A 25896-nucleotide genomic window follows, 5' to 3' on the forward strand; every position below is an offset into this window, starting at 1 on the left:
ATTCCAATCCATGAGCTCTTGGATTTTGATGCATGATCAGGGTAGATATAGAAATCATATGCAAGCATCAAGCAATTTTTACAGAATTTGACTTTACAGAGACATCCAATCAGTGGGCACATCTTTTGGAACAGAGACTAGAACCATTCAGATGTTTTCATTCGATTTTTCTAATAATTAATTTCCATGGTATTTCACTGCAGTATTTGTTTGTGATGAAGTGGAAAGAAAAAACTCATTGAGCCTTCATGGCCAATGATATGAGATTCACTAATGGAGAAACTGTGTCTCTATTGAGACATTGCACTAGTCTCGATCTTCTCAGCGGCATCTGAGCAGTTCAACTGCGAGGATAATGTCCAGAGACAGTGCTGTGCTCAAAGGGGCTTCGCTTTTGATTGCTTTCCCCACCTTGTGTGAATGTATTTTCAGTTTTCTCTCTTTGTACTTTGAACTTTGCTTTTTGCTTGCATCATTGTTTTGTTATCTTCTGTGTGCTTTTATGTTTTTGTACCTATCCCTGCTTTCATTTTAGCTGGTTCCGGATTGAACACAGAATGTATGTGTTCAATCTCAAAAGGTTTACTTAGCACTTTAAGACTCCTTAACAAAATCCGAAGTTCATATTGCTGAAAACATAAAGAAAGGCTAGTAACACAAATGCAGTGATGCATTTTAATTCAGCACAAGAAACCATGCCAGCTCACGTAATAAAAAGATGTCACATACTAGAATAATGTTATTACAGCTCATTGAAGTGAACAGTTTTACTGTGTGTTATACTTTAGTAAAATTTAAATATGGTGTTTGAAAATATAAAAATAAATAAAAATAGCTTAATAGCAAAATGAATATTACACCTCTTAGATGCATACTAAAAATGTAATCTAAATCAAAGTACTTCACCAGAAATAATTTGGAAAAAAAAATAATAAAAATTCAATTAGTTCCAAATGAAAAGTATTCCAATTCTCTCACTAACACATTAAAAAACTCAAGTAAGTAATGTAAATCACTGAAATATCAGCAAGGAAATATCTGTAAAAAATAAATTCTCCATTCCTAAAAATATTTGTGAAATGAATAATTACAAACCTGTTTGACACAAAATAAAAAAACAAAACAAAATAATAGAGATGACCAATACTACTCAGAAACATATAGTACCTTAAATGCCTTATTTGACTAAAAAGAGTGAGAATAATGTAAAAAGAAACCAAAAGTTTTTAAATGAAAGGCAAAATTAGGAATAGAGGTATTACATGTAAAATCTAAGAGAGCATTATTTATGATTTTGTACACTCATTTAAAAACCTAAATAAAATTAAGGGCGAATGTAGTTCCATTTTACCCTGAAAGAGATCACACATAAAATACAAACTACAGTTTTAAGCATTGTGCTTTGAAAAGAACAGTGATCAGCAGCAGCTAGTGGAGATGAGAGGTCTGCACCCCATCACATGAGTCATGGAGAGGTTCACATTATTGTCATAACTGTGTCAAACATCTGTGACCTAAGATTAACTGACTGCGATAAGACACAGAAGAATGAAAATCACAGGCAAACATCAGCTGAAGTGAGAGGAAACAATGAGAGCTGAAAACACCAAAAATGCACATTTTGTGTAGCTTTGACACCCTGCCAGTGTAGCAGTCCAGCCGGATGACCCCAAAGGCTTTTTCCCTCTAATATTATGTAGTCTAACGACAAGTTTGAAATAGGGGAGTGCCCTCTCTTAATACACTAGGTGTGAAAGGCCATGTAGACATCATTTTCAGCTGAGGTGGGACTGGATGGTTGATTGTTCTTTTCCATTCATTTTTGTAGCATTCCTTCCATGTACATAAGGAATTGTTCAAATGAGTGAACAGAGAAAACATGCAAGCTCTTCTGCCCACCTGTGACTATGCAGGGGTCTCTTCTTCTGTCTCCTTTTCCTAATAAACGTGTCCTTTGAAAATGCAAAAAAAAAAAAAGAAAAAAGAAAAGAAAAAGCAATCATAAATATCATTTTTGGAGAATCTGAAGGAAATAAAGATTCTTGCAGAGATGTTCAAAATCTTGATTATTGAGTCAGATTCTACAGTTTTACATTTTACAAGTGTTTTCTTTTATGTTCTCCATTATATATAACAAAACCTTGTGAAATACAAAGGGGAAATTATATTTATCATGTTTTCCATATTTTAAAATTTAAATTCCGAGAGCAACTGCAGCTTTCTTAAAGTCATAACTAAACCAGTGTCAAGCTTAAATCTGCTTATTACTGGCACACTATCCTTTTCCCATATGTTACCCTCCTAGATCTAAGACACATTAAGATCCCAGCAGCTGAGCTAGACATAACCTTAAACAAAGAATGCAATCAGAGATTTTGGGTAAACAAGCCAAACACCCGATAAGAGAGAATGGTCATTTAGATACTTTTTGAGAGCTATAAATCAAGAAGAAGGGGAGGAAGGTTAACTTTTATTGACAGAGAATTTGCTATCTCCTTTATCTTGACAACATCAGATGAACACATTGCTGTTTGCCTGTTTTACGTAAGAGAGCATCAAGTCCCTACAGAGTCAAACATCATCGAAGGTCACATGCAAGCTGAACAGACAAGTGGACAAGAAACTTTTATTACTTAAACGATCAGGGACATATTTGGCCCACGTGTGTGAACTGTTGGAAAATGTTTTGATTATAGAGTCTTAGAAGAAAACCCTGTCTTCCCAATCATTTTCCAAATGGCCACCTGAACATCTTTATTCCTGAGGCTGTACACCATGGGGTTCAACAGTGGGGTGATGACAGTGTAGGTCACTGTCACCAGCCTGTCTTTGCCTGATGAATATTTGGCTGAGGGTCTCAGGTAGACAAAGGAAGCACAACCATAGTGGACAATAACCACAATGAGATGGGACGCGCAGGTGGAGAAGGCTTTACGCTTGCCTTCAGTTGATGGGATCTTCAGGATAGTCCGGACAATAAAACCATAAGAGATGCAAATGAAGATCCAGGGCACAACAAGCACTAAGACCCCACAGATGAAGATGATCAGTTCATTGATGTAGGTATCAGCACAGGCAAGACGGATGACTGGGGAGATGTCACAGAAGTAGTGGTTGACCTTGTTGGAGCCACAGAAAGGAAGGCTGAAGACCAAAGTCGTTCCCACAAGAGAAATTAGAAAGCCACTGACAATGCAACCTGCTGCCAGGAACCCACATACCCTCCAGTTCATGAGAATGGGGTAGTGCAAAGGCTGGCAGATAGCAGCATAGCGATCATAGCCCATCACTCCCAGGAGCAGGCAGTTGGTGACAGCAAAACCAAGGAAGAAGAACATCTGAGTGGCACAACAAATGAAGCAGACTGTCCTTAGGACAGAAAGTAGATTGATGAGCATCTTGGGCAGTATGACAATTGTGTAGAAGGTTTCAGAGGTAGAGAGGACACACAGAAAGAAGTACATGGGTGTGTGGAGGCTGCGATCTAAACAGATGACTGAGATGATAGTGACGTTTCCACTCAGGATGATCAAATAGAGGCAAAGAAAGATTGCAAAGAGGACAAGCTGCAATTCTCCAAGACTGGAGAAGCCCAGCAGTAGGAATTCAGTAATAGAAGAGGAATTGGCCATGGAGAGTTGACAGCACAGAATAAAATCAATGTGATCAGATCCCAGGGCCTGTGGAATTGAGAAATCAGGGAGACTCACTCTTCAAAAAGTAGCTAGCCGAGTCTGGATTGACTGAAGAACAGCAGGCGTGGAAGAGAAGAAAAAGGATCGCAAATTAACCAAAAGCTATTCTAAAATAATATATTTGAACAGTGTTGTTTTTCTGCCAATGATTCTAGCAGTGAATTGGAGTCCAAGCATTCACATGAAGTATACAGACATTTGCTCAAGTAAAGTCTGTTTTCCAGAACCTTCCTTGCAAACTTATTTAAATTTTGTTTAATTTGGGGGTGGGCTAGATCTTAAAAAAAATTTTTAACTACATTGTGACTTTAAGTAGTCATAATTTTATCCACTTTATTGATAGATATATTCAGTAAACAAAGGCACTGATTTCTGAGACTCCATCTCCCATCCTCATTTAATGTATTCCTCATTCAGGAAAGCATCCATCCATCCATCTGTATTTGCATCACTTGCCTTTAAGGAACAGAGTTCCCTTTTGTTCCCACTCATACAACCCATTCCCACACAGTCATCAAAACTTATTTGGTTTACAACTGCTTCTACTGTCTTAGAAATAATTTAATGATCCCCCAACAACTCTTATAGGACACAAGACTTGATTTCCCTTCTAGAAAACTCACAGCTAGGACAGTTGTGTTCTGCTTCTGCATCCACTGGCTGCCCATGTGGTTATATATCTTACCCCAGGTACTATCCCTAAGGCCTCTACCACAGCTATTATCACTGGCACTAGATTATATGTATTTTCATCAAAAAATTCTTATCCCTTCTTATTTCCTGTCCAAAGCTGTTCTTAAACCTGGGTTCTAAACCTCAATAAAAAGTGTTAAAATAGTACTCATGCAAGCTATAAATTTCTGAAACATGTCTAAACACATGATTTTTCACATCCTCCACATCGAACCCACTTTTTGTTCTGCATTACTTCTAGGATCTGTTACCAGACCCCTGGACCCTGTCCCCTTTCCACTTTAGGTCATCCACACAATAGCAGCAAAACTGTCTTCCTATAGGACAAATCCTATCCTATTAGCAAGATGAAATGACCCTCAATTATGAAGTTAAAACAATTATGCTCTAAGTTGTTAGCACTTTCCCAAATGTACCTTTCCACTCATAACTGCCACTATATATACTTTAACATGCATGTTAGCATTGAAACCTTTGGGGAAATCACATCATTTTTCATACTACCTCCTAAATCTGGGTAGTCCACGCTTTATGTTTGTTATTGTTTACATCATTTAGTTTATGACCTTTAAATTCTCAGATAAAATAACATGTATTCATTGACTCTTTTGTACAACTTACAGGCTGTGCTTTTTCACTTTCTCTAGGTTTTCTTAACAGTCATTAGAACTCCTATTTGTTTTGCTACTACTATCACAAGTCTGCTTTTGACTCCACAAATTACAACTTAACGAGATGCAACAACTCATACATAAATGACCAGGCACCCCAATTTCTCTTATAAATTATTTTAAACTCCCAGGTATATGGCATTTGATTCCAAGGGTTGTCCAAACTTGTTCCCTTAATATTAACTTAAAATATAAAATTAACCTGTGCTGCAATATTTGGGGAGGAAAAAATCTCTTACTATCATTGTTAAATACAGAGACAAAAGAAACTATTTCATCTTCTTTTGTGATTATCAAGTCATTTCCTCCATCATGTCTTTGCTGAACTATTTTGTTTTAATTTTAAAAGTACTTCACTGTATGTCTTGAAATCCTTTACAAATAAAAAAAATCCATTATTATTTTCTCTTTGGCTTAGACAAAGGTTTAGCAAAATTTTGAAGTGGCACTAGAATCAAAGACTTTAACTCTGGTTTTGATACCTTTGAATTACCTTGTCTCTATGAATACATATAGATGTAAATATTTATAGGATGCATTATATATGTATGTAATAGATATTATAAAATATATTTTATATATATATATATCTCCTAGCATCCTTTCTGTCATTTGATCTTATTTATTCTTTTTCACTAATGGTAACTGGTTTTCCTTATAATAATTTCTTTTGTAACTAGTTTATATGTTTGTCATTGACTCAACAAATTACAACTTACCAAAGACCAGAATCCACATTACCAAGTATAAATGACCAATGATTCCAGTTTCTCTTTGAAATTATTTCAAAATACCAGGTAGATGGCATTTGATTCCAGGGCTTCTCCAAATTTTTTTCTAGGGTAAAAACAGATCACTAGCTCATGGAAAAATGCAACAATTTCTAAATTTAACCTACAATTTGACTGTATTTTCTGCTCTTCTCAATAAAGGCTGCTCTTCTCAATAAAGAATCAAAGTCCTGAATAAAAATAAAAATTTCACATTGCTTCAAATCAGAGTTCTAGTGGCCAGTGCCTTGCAGGTATCTTCATTCTCAGATACTTCCTAGAACCATCTATGAGAGTTTCTAGGTGAAATATGCCAAAATTATCTTTCCTGTAATAATGCCCCAGTGCACGTGTTCCATCTTCCACGAACTCTTTGGGCCAGTGTAAGAAAACTATCTACACAACTCCACAGCAGAACATCACCTGTGCCTTTTCTCCATGGACAACTTGGCTGTTGCCTCAACAAGCCTCACCCATGGTCTTTCCTTTACATATTAGTATGACCTCAATGCCTTGTTTGATAATTGAGATTCCCCACCTCCATGGGGAGCTAATTACAACATTGTGCCCAATATCAGTCCATAATTTCCCCAATTAATAAGTAGAACTACAGTAATACACTATGAGAATTCTTTGGTCAGAGAGAAGGCCCTTTCTAATTAACCCTTGGGTTAGTTTCCTCCAAGAATTTCTCTGGGGATTTATTAGAGAAGTGAAGGCTTTCTGGGTACCATTTGTTAAAACCAACACCAATGAAACTACTTACCTAGTTACTCTAAATTTCTATTGTCACATTCTCATTTCTAAAAGCTAGAAGAGGAGAAGAAAGGAGCAAAGGACAGAGGACAGAATGTTAGAATGGCAGGGGCAGCACAAGACTTGCATGGACATGTTTGCTCCTGGAATATAATGTGAGCATGATAAATATTTGCTCAATAAATAAAGAGAAAATTTGGGTTGTGTAGTAAAATGTGATAGTTCCCTGGTTTACATTTTAGCTCAGATTTCTCCTTTAGTAGAACTTTTACCTTATTTCTTCAGATTTCACCTTTATCCTCTCTCCTGGTGAGTGCAGATGCTTGGGGTAGAAGTAGGCAAATGCCATGGAGTCATGAAGGACTCAGGGGCTCATGTGAGCTGCTCTTGGATAAGTTATGTCAAGATGCCATAGAGATGTGGCAGTAGGAGAAAAATTCCAAATTATAGAGCGAGAACTTGCTGAATAAGACGTGGTGGCTTCTCTCTCCTGTAGTGATGCCAGAGTTTGAGACCATGGCTACATCTTCAGGAAATGCTTTGTTGAGAAGATTTATACACATGTTTTATCATTCTTTAGACATGCAGAGGGTTAAATATAGGCACTTTTTGGGCAATTTTCACCTAGAGAAATGGTCTATTGCCTTAGCCCCCTGAATCTAAATAGACTAAGTGACTGCTAAGACAAACAGATTGTAGCAACAGCAATGCTGTATCATTTATAAAAACCTGGTCTTTAGAGACTGGAGCTTTCAAGCCCTGCTTCTTTACATATCCACATTTTTACCTGAGCCACCATATTTTGTGGTAGCCCAAGCAGTCCTTGGAGAATCTATGTGATGAGAATCCTAATCAATAACCCCAGTTAACATGGTATGACCAGCCACACAAGTGAGAAATTTTGGCAAGGGATCCATCAACCCTAGTGTGTTTTTCAAATTGATCTCACAAAGAGCTCAGGCAAACTATTCGCAAGGACTCCTGACAAAATTATAGATGTGTGTGCAAAATAAATAACTATTGTAACTTTAGTAACTAATGTTCTGAGTGGTTTGTTATGGCAAAAATATATAATTAGAGCAGAATATATTATCTAAAGGCAAGGAACTGCACTTAAAATCCATGACACCGATTTTATTTTTTTAATATATTTTATTTTTTAATATATTTTTATTGAACTAGCATTATTTTATATCCATGTTCATTTTTTTCCACAATAAAGGATTTTTCCCTTCAGGTGGGGTCACCATAGTTCTTCACCACCAAATCACCCATAATTCTCCCTCAGAGTCTGTTGTAATCATCTCCTTCCTTTTTCTGGCTCCTCTTCCCTCCAACCCCCCACCCTGATGCTTCAGATCTATAGTCAACTTTCAAGCATTGGTTTTAAAGTTTGTCTTTGTCTGAGCTTTGTTTGGTTTTGTTATATTTTACATGTAAGTGAGATCAGCCAGTATTTATCTTTCTCTTTCTGGCTGATCTCACTTAGGATAATCCTTTCCAGTTCCATCCATGTTGCCACAGATGGAATGAGTTTATCTTTTTTTGGATCCCTGAGTAGTATTCCACTGGGTATAACCACATCTTTTTGATACACTCATTTGCCCTGACACTAATTTTAGAAATGACACTAACTTTAGAAAAATTAGTGTCTGGACACTAATTTTAGAAATGGTGGTAAGAGAATGTGTAAAAACTTCAGATGTCTGTTATATAGTGCTGGTAAGTATTTGAAAGATAAAGAAAAATGTTATAATTTGAGATAAAAATGGGAAAATTATGTTGTGTTGAGAATTTTGACATTTTCTAAAAAACAGAACACATATAATAAACTCATGAAACTTTCTGGGGACATTACTGGGAAAATTATAGAAAGTGCCAATAGAATCTATAAGACTTAATGACTGATTTCATGTGTATGGTACAGAAGTGGGGATGGTGGGATGGGGTGGTGGGAAGTGTGGGGTGTGAGTGATAAAGATAACTTCCATGTGCATGACTTGGTTTCCTTGGTAGATGGAGTTAACATTCACAAAAATATGGCATGAAAACAGCCAGGCATGTTTGGGAGCAGGACATGGTGAATTTAGTTCATACTGTCTCAAAAATTCTAATAGTTATTACAACTGTCTTCTCAGACAAGTGGCCTGGATAACCAGAGTTGGCCTGGGAGGGATGGCAAGCTTGTTTAAAATAGAGGACATAGAATCAGATCTGTTCATGGTTTGCATCACAGTTCTTTTCCTTGTTTGTATAACTTGGACAAAAAAATTCTTCTGTTTCTAATTACTTACAGTTTCTACTTCTAGTTTCTAATGATTGAAAAATGGGACTGGTAAGCTATTACCAAAAATTGTTGTGAAGTTTAAAAAAGACATTTTAAATGAGTGATATCTTCCAGTATTTGTCTTTCTCCTGACTTTTTCACTTAGCATAATCCCCTCCAGCTCCATCCATGTTGTTGCAAGTGGCAAGAGTTCGCCTATTTATAGCTGAGTACTATTCCATCATATATATAGACCACATCTTCATAATATACTCATCTGTCATTGGGCAGTTAGGTTGTTTCCATACCTTGGCTATTATAAATAATGCTACAGTGGGGAGTGCATACGTCTCTCTGAATATAAATAAAACAAAGGAACTGGAAAAAACAAAAACAAAACAAGACCTAGAAATAAAACTACAAAATAGAAGCTACTACAGTGGGAGAAAAATTGGGTATGGGAAAAAAATCAGAGAAGGGGCCCAATGGTCTAGGCTAAAGGACTATGGGCGCTTTTGGTGGTAGATGTCAGATGGTATTATTTATCTGAGGAGGTGTGACCCTATTCCTCTAAATCATATACAGTGTTGTAAACCAATGTTACCTCACCAAAATAAATAGGTAAAGAAAAAAAAATAAAGATTTATTTATTTATGCATACAAGAACTGGAGTGCAGGCCAGAGGTATGGGGATGAGAGGATTCACCAGAGACAGAGTGGGGAACAACACAGGCAGAATGACTGAAATACACTGCTGAAGGGAGCAGCGGACAAGACAGGAGAGGTCTGCTGTGCCACATGGGTTAACTCCCTGGCCAGGGATCAAACTGCAGTGGCTGCAGATAGCTTCATAGCAATGAGGCTTAACCCCTTGCTCTACCAGGGAGGCCCAAGAAAAATATTTTTAAAACATATCATTATACTGTAATATGTAGGACAACATAAACATATGTTATTATTATAGATATGGATAGTGAGGTTCAAGCAGTGTACAAGATTTGCCCAAATGATTAAACAAATGTCAGGAAAGGACAAGAAATTAGATTTTCAGACTTTCAGTTCCATATTGTCTGAAACAGAGATTCGTGGGAGTCTCTTCCTTTATGGCAATCCAATTTATGGTGTATTCTTTAAGTTATCTTACTAAGATTGGACTTGTGTAGGGGCTTTCATAATACCTCACATCCTCCCTTTGCTAGCAAAAGCATTACTTGATTAAATAATTGAAAAGATTTAGTGGAGACTATAACTGTTGAACAGATGGAAAGTAAATTAATCCCAGGGGGTTACAACAAGAATTGGGGTTCTTGCTGGGTTTGTCTTTCCACCCTTCTCCTGGAGGAAAAGATCCTTTAACTCTCAGAACAGTTTCGGTAAAAAGGAGAGAAAATCAAAGCCCATTCTATAGATGAGAGTCTTAAGGACAACCCTCTAGTCATAAAGATGAAGTCTCCATGTCAGCCATTAATCCCTAGGATTGGCACTAGAATCACCTTACAAAATGTTATCTAGAACACCTCTTGCAATACTGCCTTTTTACCACATGTAAAGCAAGGCATTTCTAGTCAGATTGAGAACAAGGAAGATATCATACAAGGTGGAAGAGAACCAGCCTAAGAGTGTTAAGAGGCCTGAGTTAATTCCAACCATCGTGCTTAATGATGTTTTGAAGTTCTTGCAGCAATTTGAAGAAGAAGGATGAGAAATGGAAATAAAGAAGGGGCATAATTGAAAACTATATAAGCTGTAGAGTCTATAGGACTTAGGGGTTGATTCAATACATGGTGGAAGAAAGAAAAAAGAGTGTGGTGTTCCCTTTCAGGTCTTCAGTGAGCTGACATTCACCACGTTGGGGCAAAAAAGGTGGCTGAGCAAGCCTGGAGGCAGAATAGACAAGGTTATTCTTACACAAACATCCCTTCCACTCCAAGCATTATACAAGGAACAGGGTCATTAAGGTTGTGTTTAATATAAAATCCACACCATCAGAAAATTCAACTTCATTGTACAGACCAAAAAAAAATATTCTACTGACCTTTGCTTGACCTTTCTTGCATCAGGGCATTTAAACTTGTTGCCCCTGTATTAAAAGGATCTCCACAAATAATCTTTACTTAGTGACACCATTCATCCATTCATAATTAAACATAGGTCTGGATTCTATGAGAGCACCAAGAAAGCCTAAGTTAATGTTACAAAAAGTCCCTGAATGGCTTTAGAGAGAGACTGAGTGCCTTTAGAAAGAAAGTGAGAGGGTGACTAAGGTTGTCTTGAAATATAAGTGAGATTGCAAATTAAATAAAGGAGAGATGATGTTTCAAAAAGAAGATGCAACCCAAGAGAAAACAGGATACAGAACAATGTCACTTTTGTATCAACAAATAATAGTTCAAAGTGCACAACTGCACACATATGAGAAATTGATAGTAATAGTAGTAACTCTAGCAACAATCATTGAGGAAAGGTAGGCAGAGACTAGATGATAAGTTCTTGCTAATGAGAGAGACTTGACTTCCCCGTGTGTGGCAGGGGAGTCATTTGAAGGGTTTTTCATAGATGGATTTTCTGATTATTAATCTCACCATATTGATTTATTATTTATTATTTAATACTATATATTATATAATATATACAATATACGCTAACCATATTGACATTATTTCTATCATTTTGTTCAGATTACTTGAGATACTTCAGCTAGTCTAAAATGTTATTAGCTACTTTGAGGAGAATAAATAGGTACGATATTCAAATAATGAGTAGAGGAGCTAAGACAGCATGGGAAGGACATGCATACATCTAGATAAGCTAGACAGAGACATGAATATGGAAGTGGATATAGGCATATATATGAAAGAAAATCTATAATAATTTTCCAGTCTCAAACAATGGACAAAAGAATCCCACAGGCCAAGGCATCTCAATATAAATAGGTTGAGGGATGCTAATCAAGGACCAAAAAGAATCTCTAATATTTTCTACAGAACAGAGGATACCTAAACTTTGGTTTTCTTCAGGAAAAGGGAGAACTCAGAGCAGGAAAAATAGGAAGAGTCAGATTTTCTTCTGCTATTCCTTGCAACTAGACAGCTAGGGTATATTTTTGCTTTCGCCAGTTGACTTATTTGCTTTTGAATACTCAATTTTTAGAACAGTGAAACATAGTGAATTTTGCCCTAGAAATAATAATTCCTTTCCCAACCTGAGTAGCCTTCTTAACATATCACTAAGTGTAGAAAGCCAGAATATCTCAACTTCTTTGAGCCTCATTCTCATATGTAAAATGTCCTTATGTTACAGCATGTTAGATTCTTAAATGAGATAAAGTGTGAAAGCACATATGTTACCTGACACATAAAAGCATATAATTAATTGAATAGTTTAAAATTGGCTCCTTAATGAGCAGGATATGAAATCTGGCCCATTACTCTTCTAAAGGCTGATTTGAATTCCTTATTTCTCAGACTGTAAATCATTGGATTGAACAATGGAGTGAGGATGGTATAAGACACAGATATTAGGCTGTCCAGACTTGAAGAATAATTAGATTTTGGCCTTAAGTAGATGAAAGAGGCACAACCATAATAAACAGTCACCACAATGAGATGGGAGCCACAGGTAGAGAAGGCCTTGTACCTTCCAACAGTGGATGAGATTTTCATGATGGCAGAAATGATGCGGATGTAGGAGATGAGAATAAGTAGCAGTGGAATTACCAAGACAAACACACCCAGCATAAATATGACCAACTGACTAAAGTTGGGATGGTGGGATGCCAGCTTGAGGACAGGAGAGATGTCACAGAAGAAGTGATGGAGTCGGTTGGAGGAGTGGAAGGGCAGATGACATACCAGGGAGGTGATGATCTGTGCAACAGTAAAGCCACAGGCACAGGCAACAGCCACCAGGCCCCCACACACCCCAGGCCCCATGATCACAGTGTAGCGCAGAGGGTTACAGATGGCTAGGTAGCGGTCATAGCCCATAGCTGCCAGCAGGAAAGAGTGAGAGCAGCCAAGGAAGAGAAAAGTAAACATCTGGATAGTGCAGCCCAGGAAGGAGATGGTCTCCTTCTGAGCCAGCAGATCCACCAGCATCTTGGGTACAATGACGAAGGTGTAGCATGTCTCAAAGCAAGAGAGAACAGCGAGGAAGAAGTACATGGGGGTGTGAAGGGCTCTGTCCAGCACGATGGTGGAAATGATAATGGCATTGGTGCCCAGAGTGAACAGGTAGACGAGCAGGAAAACAACGAAGAGTAGTTGCTGCAGCCCAGCCAGAGAGGAGAAGCAGAGGAAGATGAACTCCCTCACTGAGGTCTCATTGACCTGCTCCATGGACACTGCTATGGAGGTGAGCCAGGGACAGAGACAAAGACCAGGATCCAGGGAGGAGAGTAGAAATTTATGGGAAACTCAGAAAGTCTGCAGTGGCAGGCATTTCCAGAGGTGTGATGGAATCGCTTCTTCATTCCTTCTCAAAAGTGCCTGCTAAAATAAGAATTAAGGCTAACTAGGCAATAGAATAACTGATAACCAGTTAGAACATTTTTCCTAAGACTAGAACATTTATCTTTCTAGCCAAGGATTAAGGAAACGTTCAATAGTTTTCCCTTGCATCTTACTTAGGGATTACTGCTTTTCCTGCTCATTACAAGCCCAAGGAAACTAGGCTTCCAAAAGTGAAAAATATGGTTAACTCCAGCTAACTGAACCTCATCAGAACCTAAAATGAAAGAATGCGCTCAACACTGCAGGTTAAACTCAGTTAATTTTCTATCAGAAAATGGAAAGGAAAGGGAAGATTTGGATGATCTCTGAGCAAAAGCAGGAAAGGTTATGTGTCTACTTACTACTTATTAAATGCCAAGATATTTGATAATAATACTTTATGTCTTATTGTTGTGATTACTCATTACAGTTTTAACTAGATGCACAAATGAGCAAGGAGGAAAAAATAAAATATAAGAAATAAGAAAGTAAAAAAAGTCAGTGTTAACTTGTGAAGACTAAGAAGAGGATCATCACAGACACTGGGAGAGTCCCGCTGCTCAGTTAGTACATACATTGCTCTTCTCCTTTAAATTCAGACAGAAGCAATTATTTGGCATCTGGGATCCCTTAGAAAGTAGATTCTAAGTCAAATTCAGAACCAGAGGACACAACAGCAGGAGAGTGTGGTTTTGTTTGGGCCAGAAGCTTTCAGTCACATCAATAGAGGGAGCCTTCCTTATCCATTCGAACTCTCAGCTTCTCCAGCCAAAGTCACTATCTTTAGAAGTCCTGGTGACCAGCACAAGATGTGATTATTAGAAGCACATATCATTGGATTCCTGAGGCTAGATCTACTCCCCTGAAGACATTGTCTTGGGGTTAATTAGAAGTCAAGTTTATTTTTTAAAAATATTGTTACCTGGTTCTCGAAGGTAGCCTTTGGTGAAGAAACTTGGTTATTGGAATTATAATTCACCGATGTCTGCAGTGGACGTTGAGTCCATCTGCATTGAATTCTAAAAGAGAAATCACCACAATTAAGACTGTAATGCACATTCAAAAAAGATAAACACATGCAATTTGCAGCAACATGGATGGAGCTGGAAGGGATCATGCTCAGCGAAATAAACCAGAAAGAAAAAGAAAAACATCGGATGGTCTCACTCATAGCAGGAATCTAGAAAACCTAAATAAGGGACCAGGAAAAAGAATAACTATAAGAAAGAAAAAATCAAAATCAACAAACAACTATGAACCAGAGACACACTATGGGGGGTGGGGGCGGGGAAAGGAGGGATTGGGGTCAAAATAAGGGGGTTGCAATTGCATGGGGAATATAAAAATAAAATTTAAAAAAAAAGACTGTAATGCACAGACCAGGTGAAAATTTTTCACTAAATTTTAAGTCAGGAAACTGGTGTCTTTGTCCAGTGATTCTCAGTTTCAGATATTATAAGAGTCAAAAGAGGTCTTAATTATGGATTCATCTTCCCAGTTTTTGTCCATACAGTTCTAACTAGGAACACTGAGATGTCCTGCAAGCATCCAAATTTTAAACAAGTATATTAAACCTTGTTGAGCTATATCATTGTTTATTATCTTATACAATTTTCACTAGAAAGACAAAATATAAGGTCACTTTTTATAAAAGTAAATCCATAAATAAAATTCTAATCCAAATCTCTACATAATTCCTTAAGATAAACTGACCATCGAATGTACATGAAAGAATAAGACAATTTTGATACAGAGCAAAAAACACAGGGGCTCACTCTTCCCACTAGTAAGATGCATTAGTAATAAAAAGGAGCATGCTATGGGGAACAGGAAGAGGTCCATAGCATAAAGAAATAGAAAAGAGTGCTCAGAAATTGATCTCGGTGTATTTGACAATTTGGTCTTTGACAGAAGTGATCTCACAAATCAATGAGAAAACTATAATTATTTATCAAATAATACTGGAAAATCTGATTCTTTCTATTAATCCATCACTTAGAAGGAAGTGGCCTGGTAGAACAATGAAAGTGGGTTGCTGAAGGCTGTTATAGCACAACTGTGTAATAGCACCTGACAAGTCCCATTTATCAACTCAAAGCAGTACATATTTCTGAACCAACAAATCATGTATTGTGTCCATTCTTCAACAACAATACATAAATCTAGGAATCAATTTGAGAGGTGATGGAAATAATTGCTTCCATACTGGCCATGTGGAGCTCTTTGTAATCCCATATGAATTTCAAGGTGGAGGGTCCTATTTCTGTAAAGAATGCCTATGGGATTTTGATAAGGGCTATATTAAATCTGTATATCACTTTGGATACTATGGACATTTTTAGCAATAATAATCTTCCAGTCTGTGAACACTGAATATCTTTCCACTTACATTTTTCTTCCTTAATTTCTTTTATCAATATTTTATAATTTTCAGTGTACAAGTCTTTCACCTTTTTGGTTGATTTTATTCCTTTTTTATTCACTTTGTTGTTAACTTGCTTTTTCTATATAGGAACATGATTTTTGTAAGTTGATTTTGTATCTTGCAGCTTTACTGGGTTTATTAGCTTTAACTGGTTGAATTAGTTAATTGTTGAATAGTTTTTCTAGTTGAATTTTTAGGCTTTTCCATATACATGCTTATGTCATCTGCAAATAGAAATCAATTTTACTTCTTCCTTTCCTATTTGGATGTTCTGGCTAGGACTTCTAGAACTGTAGTAATGAGGATAGTCAATCTTGCCTTGTATGAGATCTTAGAAATCCTTCAGTTTTTCCCTATTGATTATGATCTAGCAGTGGGTTTTTCACATATAGTTTTTATTGTGCTAATGAAACTTCTTTCTATACCCAAGTCATTCAGAGTTTTAATCATGAATGAATGATGAACTTTGTCAAATGTGTTTTCTGCATCTATTGTGTTGATTACGTTTTTTCTTTCATTTTGTTACTATGACGATCAGTGATTGATTTGTATATGTTAAACCATCCTTGTTTGTCAAGTTTCAGTCTCACTTGATAGCAATATGTAAGAATTGTAATGTGCTGTTGTATTTGGCTTCCTAGAATTTTGTTGAGGATTTTTGCAACTATATTCATCAGAGATATTGGCCTGTAGCTGTTATGTGATAACTTTGCCTGACTTTGGTGTCAGGGTTCTGTTAGCCTCATGCTATGAACTTGAAAATCTTCCCTCATCTCCCATTTTTTTTGGGAAAAATTTAAGGGGGATTGATATTAATTCTTCCTTGCATTTTTGGCAAAATTCAACCATGAAATCATCTGATCCTGCATCTTTATTAGGAGATTTCTGATTACTAATCAATGTTCTTATTTGTTATTGGTCTATTCAAGCTTCATATTTTTATTTCATTCAGTTTTGGTATCTTCGCTATTTCTAGGAATTTATCCATTTCTGATATATTATCCAATTTGTACAATTGCTCTTATTAGTTCCTTAATACCCATTTTATTTCTGAGTCATGCATTGTCTCTTTTTTTATTTTTTATTTTATTAAGCCTTCTCTCTTTTTTCTCTAACAAAGTATGGCTTTGTCAATTTTTTTTTTTTCAAAATAATTATCTTAAACTTGCTGGGTATTTTCTTCATAGAACATCATTTATGAATTATTTTTAATTGTATTATTTTACTTAAACAACAGAAATTCATTGTATCAATTTTGGAGGCAAGAAGTTCAAAATTAAGGAGTCAGTAGTCTTGCTCCTTCTGAGAGCTGTGCAGGACTCACTCTGGCTTATACCTGCCCATCTTCTCTATGTGTCTTCACAGTGTCTCATCTATGTCTGTCTTCAAATTTCCTTTTTCTTAATTTAATCATTTTTATTTAACCAATGTTGGTTCACAACACTCCTTGTATATCCCCCTTCATTCAAAGGCATGTGCCTCCAAGTCATTGTCCCTCTCCCCTCCCCAGAGCCTCTAACTAAGTCAGCAGCCCTGCCATTTGGGTCCCCCAACCCAGATGCAGTTCAGATGCTTCTCTCTACCCACCTCCGGTCCAATGATATCTCCATCTTACAGAGCATACTCCTACTATTATCATAATGCAGTCTATTTCTCTTTCAGATCTGTTAATATTTTGCTTTATTTTGGGTGCACTAACCCTTTAATCATTATATAATGACCTTCTTTGTCTCTTGTGACAGTTTTTGATCTAACATTTATTTTTTTTCTAATATAAAGATATCCACCCTTTCCTATTGTTTAGTTAACTTTTGCATGAAATTTCTTTTTCTATCCCTTTGCTTTCAGCCTATGTGGCCCTTAAAGCTAAAGTGAATCTCTTGTATTGTTGGATCTTATGTGTTTATTTAACCTGCCATTCCCTGGATCCTATTTTTTCTTAAAAATTAGAGTTGCTATTAAACTGCTCAGGCAAAAAAGAGTATGTCTAAAATCCAGAAGATATTGCAAGTCATCTCTCATTACTGCATATACAAAGGCAAATTTTTTCCATCAAAAATTTTTTTGATTTGCCATTCATTTACAAAAAAATGTATGTTTGGGATTACAACTTTACACCTCACCCTGGGCACATGCTTCATTTGTCTTCCATCAAAGCTCCAGTGTACAAAGGCAATTTTTAACAGAATATTAGAACAACCTAATTTAGGCAAAGTTACTAATGGTTCAGAGCCTTCAAAAATGTTGAGGTACTGGCTGACTTCAAAATAATATTGAATAGGCGGAAGAAAAACAATGTATAAATATTTATGACATCCTTGTGATTAGTTACAGAAATGAGGATTTCAGTGACTGTAATTCATTTCTTGCTTGCTATATATGCATATATTTGCATGTGTGAACATTGTTGGCATACAATGCATATTGATTAAATTACATGATGGATGCATACATGAATACCTGCATTGATTAATGCAGTCAAAGAAATGAATATAGTGAATAGAGAAGGTTAGAGTTTGTGCCCCCCTTGAATGCAGACAAAATTAAAGTGCATAAAGCAGGAGAGATGCAGAAAAAGTATCAGCCTTATTTAACTAGCAAACTTGAAGGAGAAGGAGGCAACTCTATGAATTTGTCATGGTGGAATTTATTTTATCCCTCAAAACAGCTAATCTACATCTGGAATCTATATGGTTAATCACTAGGGAAATTACAGTTTATCACTTTATTCAGCAGATAAAACCTTAAACGAAAATGAATGACCTGTGAAAAAAATCATGGCATTTTTCCAGCATCTACACAGATCAAGTAAAATAGATAACTTATTTGATTCCCTTTTTTACATTTGAATGCCTAGGATCTAAAGAAGTATATCTCTCTAAGGCCTCAATCCCCTGGAGCCCCTAAAGCTATAAAACCCAATGATTTTATTAGAGCATCTGCACCAAGAACACAGAAACGTTAACATCGACACTCTTCAGTGCTGCTAGCTTCCAGTTCAGCTAGCAGAGTTTTCTTTCATTAGAATTTCCCCAATATTTCTGGAAGAAAAATACTATCTGATGTTCTTCCAATTTTGCCTGTTTCTCCCAACTCTTGACACTGTGATGGGCTATAGGAGAAAGTAACCTGGGATTGTGCTAGAACTCTGTCTCTAAATGTAAGTGTTTGCCTTGTGTTATATTTGTAGGAACACTGTGTCGATTCACTCTGCAAATGATCTGAGTACCAAAGAAAGTTTCTGAGGCAAAAGAAGTGGACAAACAGCACAGGTGACGTAGTTCATAGCATCAGAATCCAGGGAAACACAGGGGCAGAGCCACATGGAGCAGGCAGAGAGAGCCTGCTTGACAAAGTCCTGCTACCTGAATATGGACAAAGAGTCAACGAAGGGAAGGATTCAGAGAGTATGATAGCAAAATACTCCCAAAAGAGACCTAAACAAGGAAATAGAAACTGACCCAGTATGTGAATGGATGTGTACTTAAGCAGAAGGGAAAATGCAGGTGATGCATTGAAGATGGAAAAGAAGAAAGAGGAGCAGATAGAAGAATGGGTCAGAGTGCCCACATATTAATCTATCTTCTAAGATATTTATTTACAAGCACCCAATACAAAGGAAATATTAAAAATGAAACCCAATTAAATCAGAAAAAGGGAAGCCTAGGTGGAGGAATCCATGATATTGGGGATCCATTTTCACCTCAGCTGTTAAACAGCTACGCAAATAGATGTGTATATTTTATTTTTCTGGGCCTCAGTATCTTCATTTGTAACAGTTGGGGGATGAACTACATACCAGTAACTAACACTGAATATTTACTGAGACATTTACTTAGTTGTGGACTTTTCATACTCGGAAACAATAGTATTGTTGCCATATCAGGTGAGAACCTGAGACACAAGGAAGGGGTTTCCACAGTCTCAAAGCTCATCACTTAGCTCTAGAGTCCACATCTCCTCAGCCTCACTGAGGTTTCTCTCCAACACGATCCCAGAACAGACAATGAATCACATTGACCAGTCTCAGAGTTACTCAGAGAAACCCTTCAGGAGATAAATAATAATCTGGGGTTTCGTCAGAGGCTTGAATCATACTTCTGACAGGTAAGTGACAACAGGAAAGGCAATTTAATGTGTAGAGAAGAGACAGAATCGGAAATGTGTGACCAGCCAGCTTGTGTTACAATTCAGGGTTGGGTATATGGTGTAAAACATCTGAGATGAAGATTAGGACAAAGAATTCCAGAAATAACACCATGAGAAACAATTAAGAGACCAAGAGTGTTCATTGGAAGGAAAATAAGACCCAGAAAATGAAATTATCATTGTATTTCAATACTAAGTGATGTTAATTTAAAAAATAAAATAAAAATTCTTGAAAGTATATGCAGATGAATCAAAAATAATGGGTGATATTTCAAGGAGGTATAAATTATCTCAAAATAAGGAATTAAGTCCTCTAGCAAGAGAGCAAGCCTTCTGAGGCCGTGGACTCCTCAGAACTTGACCGTGACTACAGTGATTAGACAATACTTTCCAGACTTATACCAAAAGATTTGCAAAATTGGGTCAAGTTCATAGGAAGATCCTTGAGCTTTTTTCTAATACAAAAATTGTCTAAGCCTAAATGAAGGTTTAAGTATCATTTGATCTCTGAATCAACTGCAGAACTTCCTGAAGACAATGGTGAGACTTATTCTGAGAATATTATGGAGGCAATAAAGATAGAGACAGAGGCCAAAGGAGTAGAGAGTCCTCAGCCCAAGAGTTATCATGCTCTGAGGGTAATTTTAACTTCATTAGCTTCTTAAACTCAAATTCCCACGCACTCATGACAAGGGAACTACCAATAGGCAGGATCATTCTAAGTACATCCCAATTACAATTGCTAATGGGTAAATAATTCTCAACACTTATGAGTTCAAAACAAGCATCATTTGAGTCAAGTTTATGAGGTTCTGGAAAGACCACTTATCATTGGTTTTAGGATTTTTCTGAATCAGATGTTCATAAGATTACTTTGACAATATAAAGATTGTTGTGCTCATGTGTGTTAAGCAAATGGATTGATCTTTTTTAACCTCACTTCTTTTTTCCATAAGTGGCAGGGTTAGATGAATGAATCCTAAATCACTTCTTGGTTTAATCACTTCTTGGTTTAACATACTAAGTCTGAGTTTTCTATGCAACTAAGAATACAAAAGATATCAACAAATTACAAAAACAAATATTAATTTCTTCAGATATCTTAGAATTGGCATATCACTTATGTTACTGTTCCCTGTGTCATCTGCTCCCCTCATCTTCAGATCAGTGTACTTCACTTGTTTGTTATTTTTTTTCATACCAATATATCAACTTTGTATAGAAACACATGTCATATTTGTCAATTTTTTTTGTTCTCGATTTCAGGAAGTCTGGCTCTGATTCCCATTGAACAATGAAGAAACAGAACCAGAGCATGATCACTGAGTTCATCCTTATAGGCTTCTCAAACCTGGAGGATCTACAGATCCTCCTCTTCTTTATCTTTCTGCTGGTCTACCTGACCACTGTGATGGCCAATGTCACCATCATGACCGTCATTCGTCTTGACCAAGCTCTGCACACCCCCATGTACTTCTTTCTCTTTGTCCTCTCCTGCTCTGAAACCTGCTACACCTTGGTCATTATACCAAAAATGCTGGTCAACCTGCTTTCCACAAATCCAACAATTTCTTTTGCCGGGTGTGCTACCCAGCTCTATTTCTTTGTGGGCTTAGCTTGTACCAACTGTTTTCTAATTGCTGTTATGGGTTACGACCGCTATGTTGCCATCTGCAACCCTCTCAACTACACACTCATCGTCAGCCAAACCACCTGTATAGTACTGGTTCTGGCCTCTAGCTTCTGTGGTTTCCTGATCTCTGTTGTTGTCAATGTCCTGGTGTTCAATGTACCTTTCTGTGCCTCCAATCGGATCAACCACTTTTTCTGTGACATTTCCCCTGTCATAAAACTGGGCTGCACAAACACCAACTTGAAGGAGATGGTCATCTTTTTCCTCAGTATTCTGGTACTGATGGTCCCCTTTGTGTTGATCTTCATCTCCTATGTCTTCATTGTTTCCACCATCCTCAAAATCTCCTCAGCAGAGGGACAGCGTAAGGCCTTCGCCACCTGCGCCTCCCACCTCACTGTGGTCATTGTCCACTATGGCTGTGCCTCCTTCATCTACTTGAGGCCCACATCCCTGTATGCCTCAGATAAGGACCTGCTTGTTGCAGTCACCTATACCGTGATCACCCCATTACTCAACCCCCTGGTCTATACTCTGAGAAATAAAGAAGTCAAGATGGCTCTGAGGAAGGTTCTCAGTAGGTACTCATTTCCCAAAACTGTATGAGTTAATTAAGTTAGGAAAGTTATATTCATGAAAGTGCCCTGGACAGAATTTCAGTTCTACAAGCAGATCTATCCTTTTTCCCCCCTAGGTTTCCTTGCCAAAAATAAAAATAAGAATTTCAAGTAGCCTTGATTCTTTTGTGGAAAGGTCTTTATGTTTAGCCTGTATCTACTGTAGAGGTTATACCTATTGGTCTCTAGAACGTTCTGTAAATATGGAAAGCTTCCAGGAGTCAAGCCATACTATTGTTGTACATTGAAAATGTCAGCTTTCTCAATTCTACATTATCTTTCTGAAAATGTCCAGACTTTAATACGCTTCCTACACTGGAGGAGACCATGTGGAATGTAATTTTAAATCCCTGAATGCATCTATTCAAATTTTGAGACTTTTAAAGAAATTTTTATAATAAATGCGAGATGAGGAGAGAATTCAAGTTCTCAAAGACTGATGACAAAGTAGAAAGCACCATTTCTAGAATCACAATAGCCTGAGTTTGAATCTTGATTTACAGAATTTTCCACCTAAATGCCATGGATCAGATTTGACCTTTTTGTGGTTATTTATTTCCTATGAACACAAGGCTCTTATATCTCCACAGTGGGGCATTGTAAAAACTAAATAAATGAACAGACATAAAGTAAATCTGTGCTTCTCTGACTGAAGACACTAAAAAGTATTAGTTTCCTCTCACCTGTCCTTCATTTTCTTTTCTTCCTCCCCTAAACTAAGACTGTATTGTCAGATATAGCATGAAAGGGAGTTGACCATTCAAGTTTTGTTTATGCATCTGATACTATGTGCAAATCACAAAACTTGGCATTGTAAGTGATGAGTAAAATATAATCCCCTCTCTTTCATGTTTCACCATAAGAAATGACCACATTTTAGTCACCTTCATAGGAGCATCATACATTTTTGGCTGAGTTCACCACGGTAATTGTTAAAAGTGTGTTTCAATAAAACAACTGAATTTTATATGGTTCTAAATTCATCCATTTTCATTTTTTATCCTTTCACTTAACCACATATAGACACTCTTCTTGAGGCAAGGGAGTAATATAACCCAGATTTAAAAGTACATTTGTTCATATATTTTCTGTGTAACTCCAATAACTTAAACTCCGTAAATTGGAAGTGACTCAAACAGGGCTGTTATAAGGGTTAAATAAGGAAATGCCTTACAGTATATCTAGCACATTGCTTTGAAACATAATATGCATTTGATAAATTCTGACTTAATCTTTTGTGGTCATTATGTATTCTTGAGGGGCAAAAGAAAAGATTAGAATGGAGAACATAGGGTAAAAGAGAAAGAAAGGCTAAGATTGAAAGAACAGAGAAAAGCCGGGGGGTGAGAGGGAAGGGTAATGACAGAGTGATAATGGGTTTATTATGATTTTGGGCAACCATGGCCTTCCTTTTTTTAATATCTAGAATGATTTGCCAGTGAGTGTGTCCCAGGGGTAAGGTTAGGTTGCTAATTTATCTCTAGCTCATCAGAATACAAAACATCCTCAGGGCACGCCTTTGATTGTGAGGGTTGAGTGAGAACATGAATACTTATTTTATTTTATTTTATTTTTTTTAAATATTTATTTATTTATTTATACAAGCACTGGTACAGTCAGAAGCGCAGGAGGGTGAGAGAATTCACCAGAGCCAGAGCGGGGAGCAGAGCAGGCAGAAGGACCGAAGGACACTGCTGAGGGGAGCAGCGGGCCGCAGGAGAGGTCTGCGCGCCATGTGGGACCCTCCTCCGGTGGCCGGGGAGCAGCCAGGGATTGAACCGGCACCGCAGAGGCTGAGGGCAGCCTTGCAACCCAGCGCTCAACCGCTGTGCCACCGGGGAAGCCCATGAATACTTATTTTAGACAAGTTTTTGATTCAGCAGTTTGGGCTCTATTTGTTGAGCTAAAGTTAATACCACCCATTGGTGAAAAGAATTTGTTGATTTCTGGAATCCCTTCTGCTACTGGAAAAACTGAGCTAAAGAGAATAAAAGGTTACTTTCATGTTCATTATCATGGGTACAGAATTTCCAGACCACCACTCTTTCCCTATCTTCTCAACACACACACACACACACACACACACACCATCAGTAAAATGCATTGCCTGATATAAATATTTCCGTTTGCATTCACTACAGAGGTGAAAATATCCATAAATTTGCTTTAGGCCCTTAGATGCATCAGCACTCTTCAGAGATTAACATAGATTGATACTGAATTTACATTTTGGGGTGAACAAAATGGTGATGGTGATATCAAAGATAATATATATACCTGATACCTACTAGACTTTCAAAAATGCTTGTTTAATTAATAAGTGATCATAATAATAAGTCATCAAGTTCTTCTAATTTCTCTGCAGAGATAAATGAGACAAAACTGAGTTAATTTTTTTTTTCTGGATCTTCAGTGGTCCTTTTGATGTTAATTTAATTTTCAACATTCTCAACTCAGAATATGTTTTCTACTTTTTATTAACTTATCAAATAATTATTCAGCATCTATCACTCACTAGGCACACAATAGAGAGTGACTAATAAAGGGGAAAAAATCACTGCAGACAATAAAGAGAATGACAAAACAGGATAGTGAATAATTAGTTGGGATGCAATGACTGGATACATGTAAGTATCTAACTCAATTTTGAAAAAAATCAGAGGATACTTAGTGCAGTAAGTCCTATTTATATAGAAATCCGAAAAATAAATAAAAACTAAGGCAGTAAAGAGTAGTAAAAAAGACAGTATAAACATTGATTCAAAAATGTATGCTTGAACAATGAAACAGAAGAGCTAATTTAGAAATAACCTATTTTGTGTATTCATCTGGTTATGACCAAAGAGACATTGAAGTTGCATTGCATTCATCCACAGATGGAATTAAGATTTAGATTTGCAAAAATAGTACAAGGTGGGAATACAAGTGCTCAACATTATGGATATCCATAAAAGAAAAAATAAATCTTTGCCTCTACCTCATACCACACACAAAAACCAATTCCAAATGGATATTAAAACTGAACACTTAAGGTAAGCAATAAAATTTCTAGAATATTTAGAAATAAATTTATGATCATGTGGAGCCAAAAGTTCTTTAAACAGCACACAAAAGGATCACTCAGAAAGGACAACCTATCTAAATTACACTTCATTAAGTAACAACTTTTTTCCAACTCAAATATCAAAAAGTACCTTACAAGAGTGAAAAATTGCAATTTTCAGAGTTAGATAATTGAAGCACACATAACTAATAATATGCTGATATCCAGAATGTTTACAATAATTTTGTGAATCAATAATGGGCAAAATATTGAACAAAACCTTCAAAAAGAGGAAATCCTGAGTGATGAGCTTATGAAAAGTGCTCAGTCTCAGCAGTGTCATATAAACACAAATAAAATTGCATACACGTAGTAGAATAGCTCCAATGAAAATGAGTTTCAGTATCATTGCAGTAACTTCAGACTATCCATGCGGGAAGAAATGCCTGGTAGACATGGAAAGGGAACAATCAAAGAAGAGCATTTTTGACTCTCAGCGATTATTGCAAATGTGGAGCAAATGGGACCCTATACACTGCTGGTGGGAATACAAGTGCTCAACATTAAAGAACTACTCGGCAGAGTCTAGTGTCAGGGAATATATGTATTTTGGGAGAAACAGTATGTCCTGAATGAAGTCCATGCACTAATGTTTCATAGACCCCATCCCCACCTCCTTGCCACAATT

The 25896-nt window shown here is 36.9% G+C and overlaps 3 protein-coding genes across 3 annotated transcripts; 1 reads left to right on the top strand and 2 right to left on the bottom strand.

Annotated features, from left to right (window-relative positions):
- Nucleotides 1–2690: 2690 nt before the first annotated feature.
- Nucleotides 2691–3635, bottom strand: LOC119240122 (olfactory receptor 10R2-like). The gene has a single exon (XM_037504483.2). It carries the CDS (start codon nt 3630–3632, stop codon nt 2691–2693), a length of 942 nt encoding a protein of 313 aa, XP_037360380.1. The 5' UTR covers nt 3633–3635.
- Nucleotides 3636–12246: 8611 nt separating this feature from the next.
- Nucleotides 12247–13188, bottom strand: LOC119240123 (olfactory receptor 10K1). The gene has a single exon (XM_037504484.1). The coding sequence runs from the start codon at nt 13186–13188 to the stop codon at nt 12247–12249; it is 942 nt and encodes a 313-aa protein (XP_037360381.1).
- Nucleotides 13189–21209: 8021 nt separating this feature from the next.
- LOC119240124 (olfactory receptor 10T2-like) lies at nt 21210–22154 on the top strand. The gene has a single exon (XM_037504485.1). It carries the CDS (start codon nt 21210–21212, stop codon nt 22152–22154), a length of 945 nt encoding a protein of 314 aa, XP_037360382.1.
- Nucleotides 22155–25896: the final 3742 nt, after the last annotated feature.

Source organism: Talpa occidentalis, unplaced genomic scaffold (genome assembly GCF_014898055.3).
Source record: "Talpa occidentalis isolate TD23 unplaced genomic scaffold, MPIMG_talOcc4v2.1 talOcc4.12, whole genome shotgun sequence".
Lineage (NCBI taxonomy): Eukaryota > Metazoa > Chordata > Mammalia > Eulipotyphla > Talpidae > Talpa > Talpa occidentalis.